The sequence below is a fragment of the Nelumbo lutea genome, chromosome 1 (genome assembly GCF_056320005.1).
Source record: "Nelumbo lutea isolate HS-2025 chromosome 1, American lotus-T2T, whole genome shotgun sequence".
Lineage (NCBI taxonomy): Eukaryota > Viridiplantae > Streptophyta > Magnoliopsida > Proteales > Nelumbonaceae > Nelumbo > Nelumbo lutea.
The window spans coordinates 102,665,097-102,686,960 of NC_142684.1; the positions used below are offsets into that span (position 1 = coordinate 102,665,097).

The window sequence follows — 21,864 nt, forward strand, 5'->3', positions numbered from 1 at the left end:
GGATCTCACTGATAGGCATATCAAAGACAACACAATCTGACACCTAGTGCAATACCATAATCGAGTCTAGGGGTCAAGGATTCAAGCAAACCCACACTACATGTGCCTTATGTCTCACCCCAGTAGTTGAGACAAGTCACCCCAACCCACTTGGCAGCACATCAGTGATGGGAGTAGAATTTATCATATTTTTATCCCCAAATATTCTGTCTTTCATACTAAATTAGTACCTAATTGGACTCATTTGTTATATTTCGGTCCAGGGCATGAAAGAAGGCATCAAAAGCAAAGAAAGGCAAATTGGATGATTTTTCACAGTTTCGACATCATTTAGTAATTTGGGCTTAACTCGCATACCCGAACTCCGATTGGGCTGATTCAAGACCCATTGGAAAAATAAGAGAAAAATCCACAACTTTCGTGCTTTGGGCTTTCGCAGATTCGGCCTGCATCGAAGTCAAATCCGGGCCCAAAGTCAGGGCAAATTCGTAGGAAGGCCCAATCCACAGCTAAAGCCCAACTTGCAGAAAAGCCTGGCAGCAGCCCAATTCGCAAAGGAGGTCTAATACGAATCCAAGAACAAGAAACTGAGAAGAGTCCTTTCAGATCTAAATTCTTGATGTAATCTTAGAAAGATAAAGGGATTGAGTTCACTAGATAAAGAGATAAGAGTAGGATTAGACTAGGACTTTCTATTCTTGCAAGATAAACTTCAAGAGGAAGTAGGAGATCACCCCCTCCCCTTTAAGCTATATAAAGGGGAGGGCGGACCAGTTTTAGGCATCACTCAATCTCTGGATTGAATCAAGAAGCAAAGGAGCAATCAATCAAGAAAGGAGAAAACAAATCAAGAAACTTGGGGAAGGTGATCAAGAATTCAAGAAACCTCAAGAAGAAGGTGGCGGAAAGAAGAGATCTCAGCACCATGGGCGAATTCAAGAGTTCTTTCTTTCCCTTTGTTTGTTTTAATTCTTTTATCATGAATTGATTTGTTTCTTACTAGGGTTGTGGAAAGCCTAACCAGGTTAATGAATATATTTTTATCTTTATGATTTATCCAAGATTGTAATTTCCATATAGTCTATGAATTATTGTGCTTAGTGCAATTAAGAGCTTAGCCACCTCCTAATTGATTTGGGTTATGTGAATGAATCGAGAGAGGAATTCATATAATCGACTGAATAATTCATAATGTGAATTGAATGGTATATAGAGATATATATACATGATTCATCTGAATTTAATGGTTTTCCTCGAACTTAATGCACTTCCATCTTGAGAACTCTACTCAAGAGATCGAAGGGTTACCTGATGGGTGTAGTTTTAGTATATCTCGAGAGAGAATATTAAATAAAATTGGAAAGACCTCAGCTTATGGGAATGACAAATAATCTTGGTTAATCGAATCCATTAATATTCATTACATTGGTTAGGTGGACCAAAATCCCTAGCGATTTCACCCATTGCATATTCGGTTAGTGATCACCCTTATTTCTATTTTCTTTTTCTAGTTTTTATTTTTAGTAGTCCTTGCTCTCTCAAATCTGAATTTCGATTGTCCAAATAATTAGGGAAGACTGTGGTTCTAATACTTATTTTGTTAAATCCTCGTGGGAACGATATTTTTTATACTACTTGATAACTAGTACACATGCTAGGGTTATATTCATAACTATCAATCAGTGTCAACCTTGACAAGATACATCTCCCCAGATCTATCCAACAACTGTAAAAATTCTAAACTAATACAAGTCTCATAAGTGTCCAGTATAAGGGCATTACACACAAACACACCATATAACATGAATCAAATATGTACTATTAGTCATTTACAATAAATGCACCAGTGCATCAATCTAATTGGAGCTAAGGTTATACATTGTCTAACAGTTTTTTATCAACCCTACCTACTATACAGATAGAGTTTGAACTCTACAAGAGAGAATTCATTAGATCTCTCTTGGGAGATCTCGAATCAGGGCAAAACTTCAGATCTGGTGTCGCCTAGACCAGATCTATTTGTTGTACAAATATCTCTTGATTTGGTGATGTTTTGAAGGGGTTTTGATCCTCTTCCTTGGGCGGCTGCTACTTAACAGTTTCCTTTTTTGGACTGTTGATTTTTTTACCGAGGTTTCAGACTTCGTTTTCTTACTCTGAGGGTCTCAATGATTCCCAATGATTATTATCTCCTTCTCAAGGTATTCCTCTCGACTTCTAGTGATTGTTATTATCTTTTCTATAGTCTTCCTTTGGTTTCTTGACTGAATATGGAATCTGAAAGGAGTGACATCATATCTATGAAATTCGATGGAACAAACTATGCTCTTTGGAAATTCCATTTCCAATTTTTTGTTGAAGGGAAGGGTATGTGGGGCTATCTGGATGGTACCACAACCATTCCTAATGTTACAGATGCTGAAGGGATGAAACAGTGGAAAATCAGTAATGCCCAAATAGTTTCCTAGATATTAAGTTTAGTCACTGTTGATGTAGCTATTCCTATGAGAGGCCTAAAAACTGCTAAGGAGATGTATGACTACCTTGAAAAGGTGTATCAGCAGTCAAATATGTCCAAACAATATCAAATTGAAATGGACATATTCTCATACACCCAGAGGGAGAGAAGAATACATGAATATTATGATGGTTTTGTTAATCTATGGACAGAATATGAACTTGTTCATCTTGGGGCCACAACAACTGATTGTTGTGTGACAACTATGAAAAGGCATTTCGATCAAAGGAAGATCATGCACTTTCTTATGCACCTTAGACCCGACTATGAGTTGATAAGATCCAGCATACTCATCAGGGAAAATGTGGCTGACCTAGACACCATATTGGGTGAACTATTAAGGGAGGAGACTAGACTATACACTCACTCCTCCCTTGATAGCAAGAAAGAACATGGACATGATACAGTTTTCCTAGCTACCAAGCCAAAGGGCAAAAAGGACTTCTCCAAGATGTAGTGCTATGAGCGCAAGGAGTTCGAACATGTGGCCTTTCACCGTAAGAAAAGGAATTTCTATACCTACTACAAAAAACAGGATCACATCATTACTAAATGCCCTACCCAACCTCCCAAGAAGGGTCAATACAAGGCACTTCAAACAGTTACGGAGTCTTCATCTGACATTACTATCTCTTCCAACTCAGACTCAAAGGGGGAGCCTTCTGGTACTCTGATTGAGGATAAGATACGATAGCTTGTGTCTTCAGCTACTTCATCTGCCTTCTTTGCTATCGGCCTGTCTGGAAAGTCTTCTACCACTTGCTCCTCTCCTAGCCATATATGGATTATAGATTCTGGAGCCTCAAATCATATGATTGGGGCCTCCTTTGGTTAGACTCCTTAACCCTACCCTTCTACTGACTAGATTATTACTGCTAATGATGAATCATTAAAAATTGCTAGTTGTGATGATTTATTTCCTTCTACCTCTCAATCATCTTCCTTTCATCTCCCAAAAACCTTTTTTATTCCTTAGTTAACTACCAATCTTATTTCTATGGGTCAACTTGTTGATAATGGTAACTTTGTTCTATTTTCTCGTGATGGTTGTGTCATACAGGATCATCGCAATGGGAAGGTGAAGGGGAAGGGGAGTAGGCTTGGGAGGCTGTTTGCTCTTGAGTTCGAGAAGAGACCTACATCCTCGTCTTGTTTTCTTTCTACTACTAGTGATGTGTTACATTCTCGTTGTAATAATGTGTGGCATTTATGGCATAGACGTTTAGGCCACACTCATGCTAAGAACTTGGATCATCTATTTTCTTTTGGTTGTTTACCTACTATTAATTCTATTTCTAAGAATATTGATAAATCTTGCATAACTTGCGGTCTTAGTAAAATTCATATTTTACCTTTTCCATCTTCATCTGTGCATGCTACTGTTCCTTTCCAAGTAATACATAGTGATGTTTGGTCGTCTCCCGTTATATCTAGACTTGGATACAAATACTTTGTTTTATTTATTGATGATTGCACTAGATATACTTGGATTTATTTCCTTCAAAAGAAATCAGATGTACTTCCCACCTTTGAGAACTTTCACACCATAATAATGACCCAACACAATGCCACCATTCGTTTTCTACATTCTGACTCAGGGGGAGAATATTTTGATGGGGAAAATGGAGAATTTCAAACCTATTTAAAGAAACATGGTATTCTATCCCAAAGATCTTGTTCAGGAAGTCCTCAACAAAATGGAGTAGCTGAACGCAAGAACTGGCACATCTTGAGTATGGTGAGATCCCTTCTTCTTGACTCCCATGTTCCCATTACCTTTTGGGTGGAGGCGGCCAGCACTGCTGTATATCTCATTAACTTCATTCCATCTTCAGTTCTTGGTAATTGTTGGTTTGGCTGGTTTAGTGTTTATGTTAGTCATATTTGTGTCTTAAGTTCTTAGTTATTGGGCCTAAACTTGTTTAATTTTTTATTTGTCTAAGTGTCCCATCACTAATCAAGGGCATTCTAGTCCATTCATGTAACATTACTTTGTAAACATCTATATAAGATTGTAGGGCCGGCTGAAGTGAGGAGGCCGCCATTCTCAAATCTTCTTCTTCTTCTTCTTCTTCTTCTTCTTCTTCTTCTTCTTCTTCTTCTTCTTCTTCTTCAGCTGTTGTTTTCTAGCAAACATGGTATCAGAGCACTAATCCGTCTATCTGGTTACAACCGCCTCTTTTCTCCTCTTCTCTATTCCTTTTTTTTCTCTCTCTCTCTCCTATCTTGGCCGCTGTGAAGAAACCCTAGGGCTGACCGCAGAACACAGCAAGGTCTATATCTAGGGTTTCCCTTGGTTGTAGGGTCCAAGAGGAGTTTCTTCCAGAAGCTTATGCCCTACTAAACACCCTGCAGCAGGTAGTAGCCATTAGGCTGCTAAGAGAGATCTGCGTGGAACAGATCTAGGTGGAAGGACTGAATGAAACAGTCCTAGTATAGATCGTAAGGGTGGTCACAGTCTACGACAACAGAAGTCAAAGCCCAGCCTAGTCCAGAAGAGTGTTAGACAGTTTTGTATGCCCTTAGCTTCAATCAGAATGATGTACTTTATGGGTAAGTGTTGGGCCCATAGAGCCCATTTGATGGGTTTCAGGGGGTGCACTGTCCATAACAGTATATTCGGCTAGGCCTTGTAACAAAGGCTGGGCCAATCCCATGTGGTTGATGTGTAGATCAATGCTTGGGTCCCACGCCATACAAGGAAGCCCAACTGGGCAGCAGTTAGGAAGGTTAAGTGAGCACATAAGTTTAATGGGCCTAAAGCCCATTTCGAACTGGGTTGTTTAATTAGTTAATTATGGGGCGAATTCTGAGAAAGATTAGTAGATAGGATAGGGTCTTGACCATATCCACTCAGAGAGTCCAGATCTGAATGTGATTCAGATCTAGAAACCTCCTAATGAGATTAGGAGAAAGCAAATCTAATCTGCAGATAAGATAAGGGTTTATCCTTATCACCTGAAGAGAAGGCTGATCCAAATATGATTTGGATAAGCAGCTCCTAATTGGATTAGGAACTGATCCTTTAGGTTAACAAAAGAAGGAGGGGGCGGCAGCCTTTAGATGAATGAGATATTCATATCCTCTTGAGTGCTGAAATTACAGAAAGAAGAATTAAGCATCCCTGCAGAATTCTTTCTTGTTGCCTCCCTGTTCTTGCCGCCCCTGTTTTCCAGTTCGATCTCCAGCTGTGGGAGAAGTCAAGATTCGATCTTGACATCAGTTCTTTGAGAAATAAATGATAGGAAGCTGTGTTCACGTGCCATTCTGCTGTTTCTTGCGAAGGCAGAGTTCTTGGAGAAGAACATTGCTGAATCCGCTCCATCTTGCACTGTGCCATCTTCAGTGGGAGCAGTCTTTGGATCCTTCCTTGGGCGTGAACACCTTCGTTGGGAGATACTATTTCTCCGTATCAGGTATAATCCTCTCCTACTCCTTTCGGTTCAGATCTAGTTCAGTTTATGGTTCAAGAATGATCCATGAAAATATGATTTTCTAAATAGGGAATGCGATTCCCAATTGAAGGGAGAGAAATTTTTGAAATTCGCCCCCTTATTCCGCAATCTTTGGGCGTCCAGACGATGGATCTCTCATCCCTTCAAAGAGTTCAGCACAGTACAGAGGTGGATTGTTCTTGGTTTCAGACCTGTTACGAGGGGTTCTCAGACTTGTAACAGCTTCGATAAGTCTGAAATCGTGTTCTTTGTACTGAGTTTTCAATTGTGATCACTATAAGAGGAAGGAGATGTCTTCAATATCGGGAGAAGTGTCTTCTAGGGATAATAGAACTGGTGGGAGGTCTTCTAATCTGGAAAACCCAAATCTGCACAGCTTGCAGATCACCAGTGTATTGTTGGATGAATATAACTTCAGAGAATGGTCTGTTTCAGCCATGCTCTTCATTACTTCTCGGGAACTTACGAGTTATTTAGATGGATAGAAGAAGGAACCTGAAGTGGGTAGTGTGGAGTACGCAATATGGCGTAAGAAAAATGCTATTGTTATGTCCTGGCTGCTTGCTTCGATGACTCCAAGAGTGGCCAGGACTGTTCAACATTTTCCCACTACTGCTAAGATTTGGGAGAAAGTGTCTAAAACTTATGACAGAGAAAGAACAATGCAAGAATTTATAGGCTAAACCAAGACATTGATGCATTGAGACAATGAGATATGACAGTTGCAACGTATTTTGCAACCCTAGAAGGACTATGGGAAGAACTTGATCATCATCTTATTCTTGGTTGGGAGAATGTAAAAGACAATGAGAGGCATGATAAACAAATTGAAGAGGGTAGATCCTTTAAGTTCTTGGCTGGTTTAGACCCAATGTATGAGAGCATAAGGTCTCAAATTTTGGGAAGGTATGAAATGTCAAATTTACTTCATGTCTACTATCTAGTAAGGAATGAAGAGGTTAGGAGGAAAGAGATGCAAGTTGACACTCAAATACAGCCTGTTGAACATTCAGCCCTGATTTCTTCAAACCAAAAAGGGAGCAAGCATTCAGACAAGAGGCTTCTTAAGTGCACTCATTGTGGAGGTGAAAGGCATGTAAAAGAGACTTGTTGGGTTCTTTATCCTCATCTGAAACCAGCTGCGTTAAGGAAAGACAAGAAGCCCCAGAGGAATCAAACAGCAAGTGGGAACCTTGTTACCAGTCATAGTGGTGATAGCTCGAAGAACACATCTACAGTTACACCTCCTCCCATGGGACAGACTGCTAATTCCACCACATCCGGGTCCTTGGGTTTCACTGCTGATGAGGTAGAGGTCCTTAGCCAGGCCTTAACCCGTCTAAGTACTAATTCCCTTGCTTCCACCTCTCTTGCCAGATCAGGTATTGTCTCTATTTATAGTGCAACTAGTTCTATAGACTCTACTTCTTGGATTATTGATTCTAGTGCAACTAACCACATGACACACATGTCCTCTTTATTTTCTTCTTACCATTTGGTGTCTGGCCAAGATAAGATGAGAGTTGCTGACGGTTCTCTCTCCACCATCTCTGGGAAGGGGGGGGGGTTTGACTTAAGCAAGGACCTCTCTCTTAAATCTGTTCTACATGTTCCCAATCTTACTTCTAATATCTTATATGTTTCGTAGCTTACCAAGAATTTAATTTATAGCGTAACTTTCTTTCCTGCTCATTGTGTCTTTTAGGACAGACTGACGAAGAGAACGATTGGGAGCGGTCATGAGTGTGGAAGTCTCTACTATTTTGATGCAGACATCAGTTTGGCCTTATAATCATCTGCTGCTAATAGTCAAAATAATGAAGAGTCAATAGCTAGGTTACACTTGTGGCATGCAAGGCTAGGTCATTTACCTTTTTCATCATTGCAAAGGTTGTTTCCTGAATTATTCAAGGGTATTTCAAGTCAAAATTTAGTTTGTGAAGTGTGTCAGTTATCAAAACAATGTAGAACTCTTTATCCAATTTCTAGTAATGAAATTAGTAGAAACCACTATCTGCTGATTCGGTCAAGCTTCTTGTGAAAGGAAGAGGAGAAAGTTGTAGATTTCAGCAATAGAAAGAAAAAAGGGAAGAAAGGAGAAGGTCAACTAGGATTGTGTATCATAACCCTAGCTGCCAGCCCCTCATTCTATTTATATTTAACTTAAATATGAGATATTACAAAGATGCCCTTAGTAGGGCAGCAACTCAAACTAAATAGTTACAACCCTTTTAAAAATAAAAAGCTAATGGGCCCAAGGCCCAACAACTTCTTAATTTAAAAGAAAATAAACTAAACACAAATTGGCCCATTCAACAACACAAATCGATGGCCCCACTTAACAAAATTCAAGCTCCTTTTGATTTGGTCCATTCTGATGTTTGGGGCCCTTCACCTCTTGTTTCTTAGATGGCTTTCGTTACTTTATCAGTTTTATTGATCACTATTCTCGATGCACATGGATCTACTTGTTAAAAGGACATGATGAAGTGCCACAGATAACCATGGCATTTTGTAAAATGATTGAAACTCAATTTGACAAGAAGATTAAGCAATTTCGTTCAGACAATGCTGCTGAATATTTTGAAAGATCCTTGAACCTGTTCATGGAGGATGCAGGCATGCTACACCAGTCATCTTGTGCTAGTACCCCTCAACAGAATAGGGTTACTGAGCACAAAAATAGACACTTATTGGAGACCGCTCGAGCTTTACTATTTCAGCACAAAGTTCCCAAGCACTATTGGTCTCAAGCAATCCTTACCGCATCATATCTGATAAATCGGATGCCATCCAAGGTGTTGGGTATGAAAACTCCTTTCTTTGTCCCTTGTCCTAATCTTCCAGACTTTCCTCTTCCACCTAGAGTCTTTAGTTGTGTATGTTTTATACATGTAAGGGATCCAAAGAAGACCAAGTTGGATCCTAGGGTTACGAAAGGAATCTTTCTAGGGTACTCTCCTACACAGAAGGGTTACAAGTGTTATGATCCCGTTACCAAGAAGAAATACGTCACAAAAGATGTGGTATTTTTTGAGTCTCAATCCTATTTTCATTCTTCCCAAAATCCTCTTTAGGGGGAGACTAGTGGGATGGAAGAGGATTCTTCTTCCCCCTTTTTTTGTGCCTCTTTCTGCCTTGGGCCTTCCATCTTCTCCCCCTGATCCTCCTAGTTGTAGCATCCTAGGTGAATCTAGTGAGGCTCCCATTGAACCTGTTACCACTCTGGATGCTGCAGATGTAACTGAGGACACTAGTAGGCAACAAAAAGATATAAGAATCACCTACAACAGAATGAAAAAAGACCCTCTAACTCATGGCAGCAACCAATCGGACTCGGATCAATTTGTCTCAGCAACTCCAGGTAATCTTATCACTCATACTTCTGATTTGGATCTCCCTATTGCTCTTCGTAAATCTACCCGTTCTTGTACTATCCGACACCCCATTGCTGAATTCGTTTCTTACTCACGTTTATCTCCTCGTTATTATTCCTTTGTGTTTGCTCTCCCTTTCATGCATGTCCCTACTAGGTACTTAGAGGCAGTGTCTGACCCAAGATGGAGAGAGGCTATGAATGAAGAAATGAAAGCAAGGACTTGGGAATTAGTGGATCTACCAAAAGGGAAGAGCACTGTGGGATGCAAGTGGGTGTTCACTGTGAAGCATAGGGAGGACGGGTTCATTGAAAGATACAAGGCCAGACTTGTGGCAAAGGGGTTTATTCAAAAAGAAGGGATTGACTACAAAGAGACCTTTGCTCCAGTCACGAAGCTCAACACAATTTGGGTTCTATTGTCATTAGCTGCAAACTTCTCATGGGAGCTACATCAGTTGGATGTGAAGAACACTTTCTTAAATGGCGATCTACATGAAGAAGTATTCATGGATCCTCCACCAGGTTATGGCTTTGATGGGAAAGTGTGTAAATTGAGGAAATCATTATATGGTCTTAAGCAATCTCCTCAGGCTTGGTTTGAGAAGCTCTGTGGGGCCATGAAGAGAGTGAGATACACTCAAAGTGGTGCAGATCATACCTTGTTCATAAGGAAACAGGATAGCAGGCTTCCAACACTCATCGTCTATGTGGATGATATGGTCATTACAGGGAATGATCTAGAAGAGATAAAAAGATTGAAGGAGTTCTTGGCTTCTAAGTTTGAGATCAAAGTCTTGGGCCATCTGAGATAACTCCTTGGAATTAAAGTTGCTAGATCACATGAGGGCATCTATATATGTCAACGGAAGTATGTCCTTGATCTTCTAGAGGAGACAGGTATGATGGGGAGTAGACCAGCAAATACTCCAATAGAACAAAACCATGGTCTACAAGAATGAGTAGGAGAGGACTACCTTGATAAAGAGAGATACCAAAAACTGGTAGGGGAGTTGATATATCTGTCTCTCACTCGAGCAGATATTGCTTATGCTGTACATGTTGTCAGCCAGTTCATGCATTCTCCAAAGATTCCTCATATGAGAGCAACGGAAAGGATTCTTAGGTACTTGAAGACTTGCCCAGGAAAAAGAATTCTGTTCAAAAAACACAATAAAATTGAAATTGAAGCGTATACTGATGCAGATTGGGTTGGTTCTGTTGGAGACAGGAAGTCTACTTCTGGGTATTGCACGTTTGTTTGAGGGAATTTGGTTACATGGCAAAGTAAAAAGCAGAATGTGGTTGCTAGATCAAGTGCAGAGGCTGAATATCGAGCTATGGATCATGGTGTTGCTGAACTATTGTGGCTTAGGACCCTTCTTGGTGAGCTCGAGATAAAGGTCGAGTGTCCTCTCAGGGTATACTGTGACAACAAGGCTGCCATCGACATTGCAAATAACCCAGTGCAACATGATAGGACAAAGCATACTGAGATTGACCGACACTTTGTTAGAGAAAGGATAGTCTCAGGGGAACTCTGCATTCCTTATACTCCTTCCGAGATGCAGTTTGTAGATGTGCTAACAAAAGGACTAGCTTCAACGAAATTCTTAGACCTACTTGGCAAGATAAACATGACTGACATCCATGCTTAGCTTGAGGGGGAGTGTTGGTTTGGCTGGTTTAGTGTTTATGTTAGTCTATTTGTGTCTTAAGTTCTTAGTTATTGGGCCTTAGTTATTGGGCCTAAACTTGTTTTCCAGCAAACAGTAATCAATCACCTTTCTATTGTCTTTTTCATCATTCTCCAAACTACTCTACACTTCACGTTTTTTGTTGCATTTGCCTTATACATCTTCCTCCCCATAGGCGCACTAAGCTTACTACTCAATCAACTATGTGTGCCTTTATGGGGTACAATTTAGAACATAAAGGATTTCTCTGTTATGATCCTAAAGTTCATCGTCTCCGTTCGAAATGTTATCTTTCTTGAGAATTTGTCCTTTTTTTAATGTGTTGTTAAATTACTTGCACCATCCTTCTCTATTCTACATAACTTTACTCCTGCAGGTGATTCAGTCTTGCCTCTTCAAGTCTATCATAGGAAGTATCCAGCTACACCAATGCCTATGCCTCCTCCTTTATCGACCCCAATGCATGTTCCTTTGACATCCTCAAACCTTGTACCATCCACGTCTACTTCTCGTGTAAGTGATCCTTCACCTCCTACTCCCACTCCTTTACGACGCTCTTCCAGAGTTACTCGTCCTCCTGACTGCTATGGATATTTTGCTATCCATAGTTCCTTTTCTGCTACTTTGTCTTCTACAGATATCCCTAAGTCTTACCAACAGGCTGCAGCAATTGGGCATTGGAAAGCTGCAATGGGCTTGGAAATTCAGGCCCTATTGGAAAATGATACTTGGGAGCTTGTTTCTCCTCCACCAGATGCCTCCATTATTGGTAGTCATTGGGTGTAGTCAGTCAAATTGAATTCTGATGAGAGCCTAGATAGATATAATGCTCGCCTTGTTGCTCAAGGGTACAAACAAGAACATGGCATCGACTATGAGGAAATGTTTGCGCCGGTGGCTAAGATGACTACTGTTCGGCTTATTCTTGCTATCACTACTATTAAACAATGGACTGTTCATTAGATGGATGTCAAGAATGCCTTTCTTCATGGGCATCTCCGTGAGACAGTGTATATGAAGCCTCCTCCAAGCTACTGTGATGATTCTACTCTAGTCTGCAAACTAAAGAAGTCCTTGTATGGGCTTAAACAAGCCTCACGAGCCTGGTTTGAGAAGTTCAGAGGGGTTATTATTGAAGCAGGATTTCAGCAAAGTGCCTCAAATTATTCCCTCTTTATTCTTCGTCATCCCCAAGGAATGACTCTTCTACTAGTATATGTTGACGATATACTTATTACTAGTGATAACTTGGAAGGGATCACTCAGTTGAAGCAACTTCTCAGTCAATCCTTCAAAATGAAGGATCTTGGTCCTGTAACCTACTTTCTTGGTCTTGAGATCACCAGAAGTGCTCGAGGATATTTTGTTAATCAACACAAATATGCTAGTGACCTAATTAAGATGGCCAATCTCTCTGATTCAAAGCAAGTTGATACCCCATTGGAACTCAACCTTAAGCTCAGTAACGATGATGGACAACTCCTTGATGCTACATTATATCATCAACTTGTTGGAAGCCTTATTTACCTTACTATGACTCGGCCAGACATATCATCAACTTGTTGTAGGTGGCAAATTGGGCAAGAAAAAGCAGAAGGCTAAAAAGAATGCTCAAAAGAAGAGTAGCAAAACTAAAAAGCAAAAGAAAGATAAGGCATCGGATGCCTGTCACTTCTGCAAGCAGACCGGCCACTAAAAGAGGAATTTTCCTCAATACTTGGAGACTAAGAAACAAGGTGCGTTCAATTCTTTCATCATAGAGACCAATCTATTGGTCACTTCTGCTTCCTGGTGTATTGACTCCGGGGCTTCGACTCATGCATGTAACTCACTGTAGGGGTTCAAGATAAGCAGAAGATTGAGTGATGGAAAAGTGACACTTTACTTGGGGACTTCTGCAACTGTTGCAGCTACAACCATAGGAACTGTAGAACTAGTTTTCAGAGAATGAACAATTGTACCGAAAGATTGTCTTTTCATACCTAATTTAAGAAGAAATTTGATTTCTATCTCAAAATTGTGCATGGATGGTTATTCTATTTTGTTTAGTAATGTGATTACTATTAAATGGAATAACAAATTCCTGCATATGAGGAACTTGAGAATGGTCTCTATGTTCTCCATCCCTCTCTAGAAACCAACATTACCGAAACTACGTCGGAAATAATCCCCAAGAAAAGAATCCATGAAATAGTTAGTCCCACGTGCCTGTGGCATTACCGACTTAGCCACATTAACATAGATCGTATCACAAGGTTGGTAAAGGATGGTCCTTTGAGTTTTCTAACCATAGAAGATCGTCCAACCTATGAACCTTGCCTTCAGGGTAAGATGACGAAGCGGCCATTTAACAATAAGCCTGGAAAATCTACAGGCACACTTGACCTTATACATACTGATGTGTGTGGTCCCCTGAATGTTAGGACACATAATCAACACGTTTATTTTATAACCTTTACCCATGATTATTCTCGGTATGGTTACGTGTACCTAATGAGACATAAGTCTGAATCCTTTGAAAAGTTCAAGGAGTTCAGAAAAGAAGTCTAGAAACAGTTAGGGAGAGAAATTAAAGCCCTTCGATCAGATCGAGGTGGTGAGTATCTCTTTGACGAATTCAGGGACTACTTAAAGGACAATGGGATAGTATCACAATTAGCCCCTCCCGCTACATTACAATTAAACGGTGTGTCGGAAAGGAAGAACCAGACCCTATTGGATATGGTCCGATCACTTCTTGTCCACTCAGAATTACGTACATCCTTTTGAGGATACGCATTAGAGACTGCGATCTACGTGCTGAACTGGGTTCCAACCAAATCCGTTCCAAAGACTCCCTATGAGCTTTGGACCGGTAAGAAACCAAGTGTGAGACACTTGAAGATTTGGGGTTGTCCAGCACATGTTAAAAGAACTAATGCTGACAAATTGAAATCTAAGACCAAGCGTTGCCTATTTGTAGGTTACCCCAAAGGCTCTGTAGGTTACCTATTATATGATCCGACAGAACAAAAGGTGTTTTGCAGTCGAAATGCCTGTTTCTTAGAAGAAGATTACATCCTGGAGAATCTTCAACAAGAAGTTGTTCTTGATGAGGAGAGCCCAGGAGTAGTGGGAGATGTCCCACAAGTTCGTTACAGCTATGACTAAGAAAGTTACTTAGTGGAAGCCACGACAAGTGAGGAGGATCCCACAACTTATGTGGAAGCTATGTTAGACATAGATTCCCTAAAGTGGATAGATGCCATGAAAGTCGAGATGGACTCGATGGAGACCAACAAGGTCTGGACTATTGTGGACCCACCCTTTGGGGTGAAAGCAATTGGTTGCAAGTGGATTTACAAGAGGAAGAAGGGCCCAGATGGTAACATTGAGACCTATAAAGCTCGTCTTGTGGCGAAAGGGTACACGTAGAAAGAAGGAATCTACTATGAGGAAACATTTTCGCCAGTGGCTATGCTGAAGTCTATTAGGATCTTGTTAGCTGTAACAGCATACCATAACTACGAGATTTGGCAAATGGATGTCAAAACTGCATTCCTGAATGGAGATCTTACTGAAGATATCTACATGCAGTAACCGCATGGATTCATTGTTACAGGTCAGGAACACATGATATGCAAACTTAACCGATCCATATATGGACTGAAGCAGGCTTCTAGGAGTTGGAACATCCGGTTTGACTCTACCGTCAAACAGTTTGACTTTGAGCAAAATCCGGATGAGCCCTGTGTTTATAGTGGGGATAAGGTTACGTTCTTGGTTTTATATGTAGATGCCATTCTACTCATTGGGAATGATGTAGGAATGTTAACTATGGTGAAAGTGTGGCTTTCACAGCAATTCTCCATGAAAAATCTTGGAAAAGCCACCTATATCTTGGGACTTCAACTCTATAGAGATAAATCGAAAAGGATAATAGGATTATCCCAATCTACGTACATTGAAAAAATTGTAAAGAGATGCAATATGGAGAACTTCAAGAAAGGAAATGTTCCTTTCAGGCACAGAGTCACTCTCTCCAAGGGTATGTCTCCCAAGACTCCCGAGTAGATTTAGGGCATTAAGGCGATTCCCTATGCCTCAACCGTAGGAAGCATCATGTATGCCATGCTGTGCACTCATCCTGACACTGCTCAAGTAGTGATTGTGGTAAGTAGATACCAATCTAACCCAGGACAAGAACACTGGACAACTGTGAAAAACATACTGAAATACCTTCGAAGGACAAAAGATTTTTGCCTGGTATTCGATGGTAGTTCACTACAGATCCAAGGGTATTCTGATGTCGATTTCCAATCAGATCCAAATGATAGAAAATCTACATCTGGGTACATCTTTACAATGGGGGCCTGTGCAGTTAGCTGGAAAAGCAGTAAACAAGGTTCCACCGCAGATTCCACGACCGAAGCCGAATACATTGCCGCAAGTAAAGCTGCTAAAGAGGCTGTCTAGATGAAGTCCATTCAGGAATTAGGAGTAGTTCCGTCCAGCACATCACCCATTCCATTGTTGTGTGACAACAATGGAGCTATAGCTCAGGCTAAGGAGTCACGAGCCCACTCGAAGTTGAAGCACATCGAGAGGAAGTACCATGTACTGCGGGAGATAGTTGGTGAGGGACATTCTGATTCAGAAAGTAGCATCAGCGGAGAATGTGGCAGACCCATTGACTAAGCCACTCACACAGAAAGTGTTTAAGAAACACGTGGAAAGTAAGGGACTTCGGCTTGTACCCGATTGGACCTAAGTGCAAGTGGGAGCTATTAGACAGTTATGCCCTTAGCTCCAATCAGATTGATGTATCTTTTGACGTTTATTGTAAATGAATAAAGTACATAATTGATTCATGTCATTGTGGTGTGTTTCTATGTAATACCCTTAAACTAGACACTTATGAGACTCGTGTTAGTTTAGAATCTTCACAGTTGTTGAATAGATCTGGGGAGATTTATCCTGCCAAGGCTGACACTGATGTACTGTCAAGTTGGTTGGGGTGGCTTGTCTCAGCTGTTAGGGCAAGACCTGAGGTACATGCAGTGTGGGTTTTCTTGAAACCCTGAACTGGACCAAAATTCTAGTATTGCCCTGGACCTTGGAAATAGATGGGAAAAACTGGAATGTTACACCAGACCCCTAGACTCGATTATGGTACTGCACTAGGTGTCGGATTGAGCTGTCTTTAATATGCCAATCAGTGAGATCTTTAGAGGGGGTCAAAACTTAGGTATGTTGGGATAGTCCGAGAATTCATCTGAGTGGATGATCATAATGACAGGATCAACCCCTTTGTCAGACAAAGTGAATGATCGGGGATGCACTCTCTGATGGAAACCTAAACTACCGGCAGTTGATTTCAACCATTGAAATTTGTTTTGCAAAATATATTTATATAAAGATATACATATATATATATATATATATATAATATGGTTTCAAAATAAGTGCAAAAGGTTTTAATTCCCGAGATACATGTGAGTAGAGAGTGCAACACTATTCCTTACAGCTAAGGGAGAGGTCATCTCTTGTCGTGTAGTGTTTGATCATCATGGGCTAGGAGGTTAAGTGTAAGACCATTGAGGGTAATACCTGATGGGCTAATCTTGCATCTGACCACAGTCCTTGGGTTTTCATAAGGTGGCTGGACCCAAGGACCATTTAGTATAAATTTCGGGCCCATTAAGAGCCCATGGTGATGGACTCAGGGGTTCACTGTCTCCTATAGTGAATTCGGCCATGCCTTGTAACAAAGGCTAGGCAGAACCCATGTGGCTGATGTGTAGATCAATGTTTAGGTCCCACGCCATACAAAGAAAGCCAACTGGGCAGCAGGTTAAGAGGTTAAGTGAGCACATAAACTTAATGGGCCTAAAGCCCAATTCGAACTAGGCTTAAGTCAGTTAATTAAAAGGAGGCAAGATAGGATTTATAATCTGATTAGGATTAGTTGAAGGATAAGATAAGGCTTATTCATTCAAGAGTCCAGATCCAAATATCAGATTCCGATTAAGGAACCCTCTCCTAATTAGATTAGGAGGCTGATCCTGAGAACGCTATAAATAAAGGGGGTGAAATCCTTAGTTACACACCACAGAAATCTGCAGAGTTCTTCCCTGTTGTTGCTGCCCCTACCTAGTTCGATCTCCACTTGTGGGAGTGATCAAGAATTGTTCTTGATATTGCTTTTGGTAGAAGAAGCAATCTGAAGTCGTGCTCACCAACCCTCTACTCCATTCTTGCTGAAGAATTCGGTTCTTGCTGAATAGCTGTCCTGCTGATCTTGTTTCACCACACACTGTGTCATATTCAGTGGAAGCGGGTTTTGGTTTTCTCCTTGGGCGTGAACACCTTCATTGGGAGTTACTGCTACTTCGTATCAGGTATATCCCTCTCCTCCCTTTTGGTTTCAGATCTGGTCCAGTTCGGTTCAAGATTGATCATTGAAAAAGCAGTTTTCTAAAATAGGGAATGCGATTCCCAGATGGAAGAGAGAAATTTTTGAAATTTCGCCCTACCTTCCTACAGGGTTCGGCCATCCATGTGATGGATCTCTCATCCCTTCAATAGCATCTCATCATAATCGTCATACCCAGTAGGACCGAATCTTATGCACAATGCCATGAGATTTTGTTAGACAGTGTATGCCCTTAGCTCCAATTAGAATGATATACATTATGACATTTAATATAAATGAATAAAGTACATATTCGATTCATGTTATTATGGTGTGTTTCTGTGTAATACCCTTAAACTTGACACATATGAGACTCGTGTTAGTTTATAATCTTCACAGCCATTGAATAGATCTGGGGAGATTTATCCTGCTAAGGCTGACACTGATGTGCTGCCAAGTTGGTTGGGGTGGCTTGTCTCAGCTGCAAGGGTGAGACCTGAGGTACATGTAGTGTGGGTTTTCTTGAAACCCTAAACCAGACCAGAATTCCAATATTGCCCTAGACCTTGGAGATAGATGGGCAAAACTGGAATGTTACACCTGACCCCTAGACTCGATTATGATACTGCACTAGGTGCCGGATTGGCCTATCTTTGAAATACCAATCAGTGAGATCCTTAGAGGGGGTCAAAACCTGGGTATGTTGGGACAGTCCGAGAATTCATCTGAGTGGGTGATCATAGTGGCAAGATCAGCCCCTTTGTCGGACAAGGTGAATGATCGGGGATGCATTGTCTCTTATGGAAACCAAAACTGCCGGCGGTCGATTTCAACCGTTAAAATTTGTTTTACAAAATATATTTATATAGAGATATACATATATATATTATGGTTTCAAAATAATTGCCAAAGGTTTTAATTCCTGGGATCCATGTGAGTAGAGAGTGCAGCATTATACCTTGCAGTCGAGGGAGAGGTCCTCTCTTGTTGGGCAGTGTTTGATCATTATGGGCTGAGAGGTTAAGTGTAAGACCATTGAGGGTAATACCTGATGGGCTAATCTTGCATCTGCCCACAGTCCTTGGGTTTTTATAAGGTGGCTTGACCCAATGACCATTTAGTGTAAATGTTGGGCCCATTAAGAGCCCATGGTGATGAACTCAGGGGTTCACTATCTCCTACAGTGAATTCGGCTAGGCCTTGTAACAAAGGCTGGGCTGAACCCATGTGGCTGATGTGTAGATCAATGTTTGGGTCCCACGCCATACAAGGATATCCAACTGGGCAGTAGTTTGGAGGATAAGTGAGCACATGGACTTAATGGGCCTAAAGTCCAATTCGAACTGGCTTAATGAGATTAATTAAAGAGGGGCGGTTCTGGGATTTAGATCAGCAAATAGGATAAGGGATTATCCCTATCCACTCAGAGAGTGCAGATCCAAATAGAGATTTGGATCAAGAAACTCCTAATTAGATTAGGAGGGTTGATCTTTATCTATAGATAAGATAAGGGATTATCCTTATCTATTAAAGAGAGTCCAGATCCAAATACAAGATTTGGATTAGGAAACTCCTAATGGGATTAAGAGAACCTCTCTTTGAGGCTATAAATAGAAGAGAAGGGCGAACCCCAAATCATCCTTCAGTCTTACTGATTCAAGAGAGAAGACAACATACAATTGGACTAACACCATCTTCTACTCTTGCCTTCTCCTACTATTGCCGCCATTACCAGTTTGATCTCCACCTGTAGGAGAGATCAAGAAGAGTTCTTGATATTATCTTTTGGAGAAAAGATAATCAGAAGTCGTGCTCACCTGCCCAAAATTGAGTTCTTGTTGAAGAATTCAGTTCTTGCTAAAGAACCACCCCGCTGATTTTGCTCCACCCTACGCTATGTCATCTACAATGGGAGTAGTTTTTTGTATTCTCCTTGGGCGTGAACACCTTCGTTGTGGTTACTACTACTCCGTATTAGGTATATATCCCTCTCCTACCTTTTGGTTTCAGATCTGGTATGGCTTAGGTTCAAGATTGATCCTTGAAAATGCAATTTTCTAAAATAGGGAATGTGATTCCCACATGGGAGAGAGAGAAATTTTGAAATTTCGCCCAACCTACCTGTAGGGTTCGGCCATCCATATGATGGATCTCTCATCCCTCAAATTTGGGGTTGGGAGCGCCGGAACCATTGAAACCATAGAATCGCTTCCCCTTCTAGATGAAAAGAGGCGGTGGTCTTGCGTTGGAGTCCCTGTACATCATGATACTCAAAATACTTCTTGGCCTTTAAGATCCAGGGAATCGGATCTCCCCCGTAGAGTGTTGGGAAATCCAGTTTCATGATTCTTCCTGGGACGTAATTCCCCCCCCCCCTATTGCTGCCCCAGTTGGATTCTTCATTGTCACTTTCTCGGCCTGCGGCCAGAGGAGTCTTCTCCTTCTGAGATGCCATTACCGACATGGCTTCCTTGATCTCCTTAAGCCCCATGACCACCTGGTGGAAATCGACTTCGATCTTGTCCTCCCTCTCGTCTAGCACCACCAATCTGGTGTTGGTCATCTTCGATTGTTCAAGTTAGTTGACGCAGCTCTGATACCAATTGATGAGTTGCTGCTCACCTCAGGAGTCTCTTCGAGGGAGACCCTTCCTCCTAAGAGAGAAGAGAGAGAGAGAGAGAGAGAGAGAGAGAGAGAGAGAGAGAGAGAAGAGAGTTCAATCTTTGCATGCTTCATTCATTCTCCCAACCCATTCTTATAATGATTTCAGTTACAAAATATCTCAACCAACTCTGAGCTCTCACAACAAACTCTGAGCTCTAACGAATTCATGCAGAGGGACCAGCTGACGTGTTGCTTGCTGCAGTTGGGTGCTGCTTACGTGCCTTCTTTCTCAGGTAGGTGCAAGTAAGTGGAGGTCTGGACCTCGGGTTTGGGTCTGGGTCTTGGTTCCCAACAGACTCAGGTTGAAATTTTGCAAAAATTTGAGTGGACCAGGCCCGATACCCAGCCTGTGAACAGGTCTAGTCAAAATGAGTTGATAGCATTCTGGAACTATAAAATTTGGATCAATTATAGTTGTTGGATGCACTCGCATCAAGGAAAAATTTTAGTGCAAGAATGTTACCCATGGTTAACCAAGAAAGAGTCCAGGTTCTCCAATATGCATCCTGCTTCACACACCAGTATACCGCTGACCTAAAAGAATTCTGTAAGATAAACAATTCAAAGAGAAACCAAGGATACATTTATGCATGAATGGAAAAATATGGACTTTGAGAACAATGGTAAGTTAATAACAGATCTCTGTGTATACTTGCCTTCACATGAATGTATATAGATTTGCTGCAATGAATTAATCCAACAAATAATTTTCTAAGTAAAATACAATCTAACAACATGTAAGGACATATAGACAAAGTAATACCCCTGCAGAAAATGACCAGTGCCTACCCAAATCATCTGAGATTACCAACCAACCATCTATCCAGTAACTTCCTCCACTAAGTCATTTTTTCTTGATCTATAACAAAATAATTTCTTAATATGTGTAGAACATCTAATACAAATGACCAATGCCTACCCAAATCATCCCCTTTTAAAATCAGAGAATTCTTTCAACACAAGGGACTAATATAACATCAAAGAAGCTATAACATCACATAATTTTGGGCATGTCAGTATTTGTTGTTGACATTTATGACTTGGTGTTCTTAAATTACTTGTCTTAGACTTTTTAATGCCTCAGAAATTGAAAAATATTCCAAAATAACACTCTGATTGGGCACCTTAGAGCTATTGCAAGATGCATACTTTAGGGGGAAAAGCAGCCATTGATTCCAATCATCATCCAAGGCTTATCCTAGGTTGACTACATGAATCCTGCTTTGCCCTTCCATTCTATTTAATGCCATATCATTGTTAAATTATTAGCACTTAAATCATTTCTTACTACTTTGACCAGTGTCCTTTTCGGTCGGCCCTTACCTTTTTAGCCCCTTCAACTTGCAACGGATCACTTCTTATGCAGGCTGTGAAAGATCTTCTATGCACATGACCAAACCATCTTAGTCAACTTCCTCTTGTTTTATCAACTATTGGAGCTATTACTACATTCCACCGAATGACTTCATTTCTGATCCTATTTTTTCTAGGTTTTCCATTCATCATTCTCAGAATATACATTTCTGCCACACTCATTTTTTAGAATGACATTTCTTAAGTGTCCAACACTCTACTCCATACAACATAGCTGGCCTTACAACTTTTTTATGAAAATTTCCCTTTAATCTAAGCGGTATTAACCTATCACAAAAGATATCAGATACACCCCAACTGCTTATTAATCATTGCACATCGAAATCTGCACCAGAAATCTGAAGACCTGAATATGAATTTGTAATACCTTTCACCTCTTTCTGGAG

At 40.8% G+C, this 21,864-nt stretch overlaps 1 protein-coding gene across 1 annotated transcript in view; it reads right to left on the reverse strand.

Annotated features, from left to right (window-relative positions):
- D2HGDH (FAD-linked oxidases family protein) overlaps positions 1–21,864 on the reverse strand; it is an 88,122-nt gene that overhangs the window by 61,520 nt on the left and 4,738 nt on the right. Inside the window, exon 5 of the mRNA XM_088966973.1 lies at positions 20,568–20,638. Coding sequence (XP_088823099.1) covers positions 20,568–20,638 — 71 coding nt within the window. The remainder of the gene's footprint in view (positions 1–20,567; positions 20,639–21,864) is intronic.